Source organism: Leptonychotes weddellii, chromosome 2 (assembly GCF_054177405.1).
Source record: "Leptonychotes weddellii isolate Sample4059 chromosome 2, ASM5417740v2, whole genome shotgun sequence".
In the NCBI taxonomy this organism is placed as follows: Eukaryota; Metazoa; Chordata; class Mammalia; order Carnivora; family Phocidae; genus Leptonychotes; species Leptonychotes weddellii.
In genome coordinates, this window is record NC_138370.1 from 21,395,215 (window position 1) to 21,401,214 (window position 6,000).

At 49.2% G+C, this 6,000-nt stretch overlaps 1 protein-coding gene across 3 annotated transcripts in view; it reads right to left on the reverse strand.

The window, feature by feature from the left end:
* The window catches only part of LOC102729064 (prolow-density lipoprotein receptor-related protein 1-like), a 39,843-nt gene extending 36,236 nt beyond the window's left edge, over window positions 1-3,607 (reverse strand). Inside the window, exons 1-2 of one of the 3 annotated variants that reach the window (XM_081808415.1) lie at window positions 3,490-3,607; window positions 513-626 (exon numbers count right to left, since the gene is read on the reverse strand). In XM_081808415.1, the coding sequence (XP_081664541.1) occupies window positions 513-626; window positions 3,490-3,565 (190 nt within the window). In that variant the 5' untranslated portion in view covers window positions 3,566-3,607. Of the gene's footprint in view, window positions 1-512; window positions 1,025-3,489 lie in introns of those variants that run through there. The other 2 variants (XM_081808404.1, XM_081808425.1) reach the window with 2 other exon arrangements.
* Window positions 3,608-6,000: the final 2,393 nt, after the last annotated feature.

Below are 6,000 nucleotides of genomic sequence, written 5' to 3' on the forward strand. Positions count from 1 at the left end.
GCAGGGGGTAGTGTTCGAGAGGCAGAGAGGAAGAGGTGTCTGTCAGGGTGTTGGCAGCTTTTCAATTCGGGTTTCGTATGAAGTATTTTCATTAGCAAAAGAACAAGTAAGTCCCGATCTGCCACGGAGTCCATCCTAAATTTGCCTGTCCTTTCCGTGTCACCCTGAACAACACACCATACCCCTGCCTTCCAGCTTCAGTACTTATTTAAAATGTTTTATCCCAGTTTCAGTACTTGTCACATGTTTAAGCTAGACTTGAAGGTGAGAAGCCAGACTTGTGCTGGATTTTCTATCCCAACTAGCCCTCCACACTTGTCTTGAGAACAATGCTACCAACATGTACATCCCCAGACTTACCTGCTGAAAGCCTGCAACAACCCAGCACACCTAATATTCCTGAATACCCCCTAGGAGGGAAAACCCTAAGACCTGACCCCGTCAGCCAGGCACACAGCACTAAGGGCCATTCTCATCCATGATGAGAACACGATAGAGCGAGGAGTGCTCACCACACTGCTCATCAGTCCCATCAGGGCACTCTTGCCGTCCATTGCAGAGCCAGGTCACAGGAATGCACCTTTCCCCACACGCAGCTTGCCTCGTCATGTTACACCTTACTTCATCTGCATTGGATGAACAAAAAGCAAATCCATGCGAGTTCCTGGCTTCCTTGGGTACAAGAGAACACCTTTTCATGAGAAGCTGCAGTGAAAAGGTCATTCAGAGGAAGGTCCTTCAACTAATACCCAGAACACTAGGGGGATTCAGTACCATAAAAATCCATAGGACTTCCGCAGTAATGATCCTTGGAAACTGTTCTTTCTGGTGGTGTGGAGTTGGGAAATTGCCATTCGCCTCCATTTTCCCATTCGAATGGGGTCAACTTGCACTGTTCTCAAAGAGACCCAGCTACTGCTCCAGATCTGGTTTGATCTTAAAGACTCTGTATGAATAGTCGCGCATTTAGAAGTCTAAGCTCAAAGTTTGGGCTCTAGTTTACTTTTTTTTTTTTTTTTAAGATTTTATTTATTTTTTTGACAGATAGAGACATAGAGAGAGAGGGAACACAAGCAGGGGGGGTGGGAGAGGGAGAAGCAGGCTTCCCGCTGAGCAGGGAGCCTGATGCGGGGCTCGATCCCAGGACCCTGGGATCATGCCCTGAGCTGAAGGCAGACGCTTAACGACTGAGCCACCCAGGCGCCCGGACTCTAGTTTACTTTTAAGCATGTGCAGACACATTTAAAAATTAGATTAGGATTTTGGGTCCTACATACTATCTTCATAAGAATGACTCTAATAAGTTGGGTATAAATATTTAAGGTTTCAGTTATTTGCATGAGACTAATTTACACTATCTGTTTTATTCAAGTCATGAACTTGTGTTTATCAACCTTGAATGATTAATACTCAAAAATAAGCCTGTTATGGAATGTGGTCCTCAGAAGAAAACACCAGGAAGGGCTGACTATACTGAATTCACTACACTGTCCTAACTTTCAAAGAGAAAAAGCCAATCTTTAGTTCCTAGAAAAGATAAACCACATGGCCTGTACTAGAAGTCTCTGCAAGATGCAGTGAAGAACCCCCCCTCCATGGTCCTACTCCCAGGAACAATTTGTACATGGAATGGAAAGTGGTACGCAAGGTTGTGTAATGGAAATTGACAATGGAAGGCCACTGTGTAGACCACACCTTCTTTGGTAAGCGACCATTTCTTAGTCTTACTTGTATCCCTCTAAGATAGTACTTTTAGCTTAGCTACTCGAGGTTTGATTTTGTTTTAAGGCTGACTTATAAAAAACATTTTAAATAAAATATTCAGAAAGTATTGGTTACTAATGGGTAGCTAACAACTCTGCCATCTACTCAGATGCCATGCAAGCAATCTCACCTAGCTTGACCAAAACCATTGAGAGCAGGTGATATTGGCATTTTAGTGAGATCACTTACTAACAATATGACCTTGGGAGAGTTACTTCCTCTCTCTGGATCTGTTTTCTGTCTATAAAATGAGACTAGTAAATAAGTGATCAGAAGAGAAAGATTCATAGATTAAATGGCCACAAAGCCACTTGGCGCGCAGTATACCCACCATATAAATCTTCATAAAGTGTTAACTCTTTTGCTACCACTTCTGGAAGGTCCTTCCAGAAGGATCCCAATTAGGGCTCCAGTCAGCCCTCAAAGACTCACACTTGCAGGTGAGTCACACCTGGAACAACATTTTGCCCTGGTGATTCTCAGTCTGGAGACCAAGTGTGCATATAGATTCTACACATCTGCAGAGGGGTCTCAAAACATTACTTCTCACTTATGTAGATGCTTCCTGTGAATAAATCAGATATATTGTAACATACTTACTTATATGTTAAGTATAGGGTAGCTTTCTCATAGTCTGTTAATATGCCAAGTAGGGTGATCACATGCTATTCTAGAACAGACATCCTAAAGAGGGCTGCATGCCATAAGGCTTCAGTAACCACTGCTTAGTAAAAAATGCAAGTAGCTGTAAAGGTGCGTCAGTAGTGATGCAAAAAGACCACACAGAGCAAGGGCTTCTCATCACTGCAGAGATGCCCCACCAGGTGAGGCAAAAAATCCTGTGGGTTAGAACCCTTCCTGGAAGACAAACAACTCAGTTAAGTGGCACCTCTTCCAAATTAGTTAACATCCCCTTGACCAAGAGTCTGCATAAGTTAAAATGATTTAAAACCAGCCCTCAATCTATGAGGGCCATTGAGGAGCACCTGTCGGGAGAGATCCGCAGGCCAGATGGTTTGACAAATGCTAGGCACCTCCTAGACATGGCTAAGCCACCAACCGGCCACCCACCACTTGGGAACTGTGGGTGTCTCAGTCACCCTGGGGCATGGACTCAGCTCTCCTCTGCCCTGGGGTCTGCCTAAACCTGAGTGGTATATCAACAAGTACCACAGAACTGCACCTCAGACCCAAGCCCCATTTCCCCGTGCTGTTTCTGGAGTGAGGTTATGTCTTCCCGAGGCCGGGGCCTCCACCCAGGCTAAATCTGCTGCCTGGTGAACCCTGAGCTGCGGGTCCCCTCGGAGACTAGGGCTAGAAAGCGGATCCCACTAGGCCAGGACGTTGGGGGAAGGAAGAGGGTGCGCCCTGCACTCAGGTGTGCAGAGCTCTCTCCCACACGCTTGGGGAAGGATGAAGGAAAGACACCGAGGGTGTCCGCGGAGCCCACCTTCCCTTCCACCCACTGGGCAGAATGGGAAGGAGTCAAGGGCAGAGAAGCAGGGGACCACGCGACTCATCTGGCGCCCCCCCCCCGAAGGCCCGACGTCACCCTCCTCTGTGGAAAGTCACTGCAGAACGGGGGGTGGGGGGCGTCGCGCACGCCAGCCAGGGTAACCCAAGCTCTCCTCCCGCCCCTTGCAGCGCCCCCCAGCCCGCCACCCCTGTACCCTGCGAAGCGGGCTGCAGTCCCTTCCAGGGCGCCCCGCCCGCGGCCCCACTCACCGGTCCCGGAGCCCGCGATGCCGCCGAGCGCGGCCAGCACCCGCGGCAGGAGCAGAAGGAGCGCCCGGCGCCCCATGGCGGGGAGCGGACTGGGCGCCTCGGGGCTGGCGCCGCGCTCGCGGGAGGAGACCGCGGGCGGGAGGAGACCGCGGGCGGGAGGAGACCGCGGGCGGGAGGAGACCGCGGGCGGGAGGAGACCGCGGGCGGGAGGAGACCGCGGGCGGGAGGAGACCGCGGGCGGGAGGAGACCGCGGGCGGGAGGAGCGCGGGCGGTGCCGGCGGCGGGCTTTCCTCGGCTCGCGCCGCTCATTGGGCCTGGCTGGGGCCGTGGGCGGGGCGTCGGGAGCATCGGCGCCGCCAGCTCCCGGGGCCTCGCTGCCCCGGACCCAGCCAGGCTGCCGGGGGCACCGCGCCCGCCTCTCCGCAGGTCTCCCCTCCTGCCGTGGGACAGCAGACACTCGCCTAACTCGGGGCCTGGCCATTGCCACGCTGAGAGGCAAAGTGGGAGCGCTCAGCCATGCTTAACCAAAGGATTCCCAAACTTCTAAGAGCACAGGAATCACCTGGCACTCTCCTTAATAGGCAGACTCTGATCTTGCAGGTCTGGAGCGGGGCCTGAGAGTCTCTAACAAAATCGTCATCAGGTGATGCCTTTGTTGCTGGTCCTCAGACCTCACACTGAAACCCCAGGCCTTAATAGCCTCCAAACTAGGGCGGCACTGTGACCCCAGGTCTCAGGAACCCTTCTCTGCCAGGACTCCCGCTCTGCCTCCTGCCTTCCCAGCGCACCTTGGCAGAAGCAGGCCCTCCTGACCTGGGTCTGTGCTGATGGCTCTGAGGTGTGAGCCCTGAAAAGCACCAAAGCCCTGAAAAACACCATTCCTCTTTCAGTCTGTGTCCCTGCGGGAGTGGAATGCTCTCATCAACCATGGGACACCGACATGGATTTGGTGGGTGGAAATCCCTGGAGGGTCGCAGACTTCTAGGACTGGAAGGATTCGGAAGGTCATTTTATCCAAATGCTGCCATTCGGGGATGAGGTTATGGATAAAAATGAGAGTAGGTGACACATTACCAAAGACATAGACCACCTTTACATCCCCTTCTTTAGCTAAGCTGTGGCATTCCTTCTTTCCAGTACGCCCGGAGAAGTGAGTGTCACATTCTTGCAGAGAACACGACCAAGTTAGAATTTTAGAATGTAAAACTGGCAAGGAACATTTATAGTGTTTGGGAGTGCAAGGCAGCAATAAAACACCAGGAGAAAAAAAAAAAAGAAACAGAAAACTGAATTGCAAAGTGCCTTCTTAGATTTTATTTGCAACACAGTACTCCAACAGCTTTCTTTTAAATCATACCTCCTCTTCATGTTCACTGCTGGTCCCATCAAACCACACTTTGAAGATATCAGAATGCCATATGCTCTGAAGTTTTCTTTAAATTCGTTGTAGGCTCTGATTGCATAAGCCACTTAAAAAGACCCCTCCACTTTTAACAAAAATCTCCTAGTATATCATATTGATTTCTGCTGAAACACTGTTGCTTTAGAAAGAGATTATCTCAGATGCTTAATGGTCTTCAGTGACACAGTAGAGCAACTCAGAGTTTTAAGAATATAGACTAGTCTTCCTCCCAGAAAGGAATTGAAGCTAGGGGTGAGTACCTGAAATTGAAGTGTGGGAGACCTGGGTTCAGCCTCAGCTAAATGAAGTGGTATGTGGATACAAATGGTAGCTATATTGTTATGAACAGCCAGTGTCGGCTCTTAATAACCCACACCAGCTGAAAAAAGCCACAGACATGAGTGATAGAAGTAAAAATTTCAGTAACATTTATATTTGTCCTTAAATCCTTATATTCTGACTCGTTCTTAGTGACATGTGTTGTCCTCTCCTAGGTCTGTCCCCACATTTCACCTTTTCTTTTTTTTTTTCTATTTTATTATGTTATGTTAGTCACCATACAATACATCATTGGTTTTTGATGCGGTGATCCACGATCCATTGTTTTCATATAACACCCAGTGCTCCATGCAGTACGTGCCCTCCTTAATAGCCATCACCGGGCTAACTAATCCCCCCTCCCCCTTCCCCTCTAGAACCCTGTTTCTCAGAGTCCATAGTCTCTCATGAGTCATCTCTCCCTCCAATTCCCACCCCCCATTTTTCCCTTCCTTCTCCTAATGTCCTCCATGCTATTCCTTATGGTCCACAAATAAGTAAAACCATATGATAATTGACTTTCTCTGCTTGACTTATTTCACTTAGCATAATCTCCTCCAGTCCCAGCCACGTTGAGGCAAAAGTTGGGTATTCATCCTTTCTGATGGCTGAGTAATATTCCATTGTATATATGGACCACATCTTCTTTATCCATTCATCTGTTGAAGGGCAGCTCGGCTCTTTCCACAGTTTGGCTATTGCGGACATTGCTGCTATGAACATTGGGGTGCATATGGCCCTTCTTTTCACTACATCTGTGTCTTTGGGGTAAATACCCAGGAGTGCAATT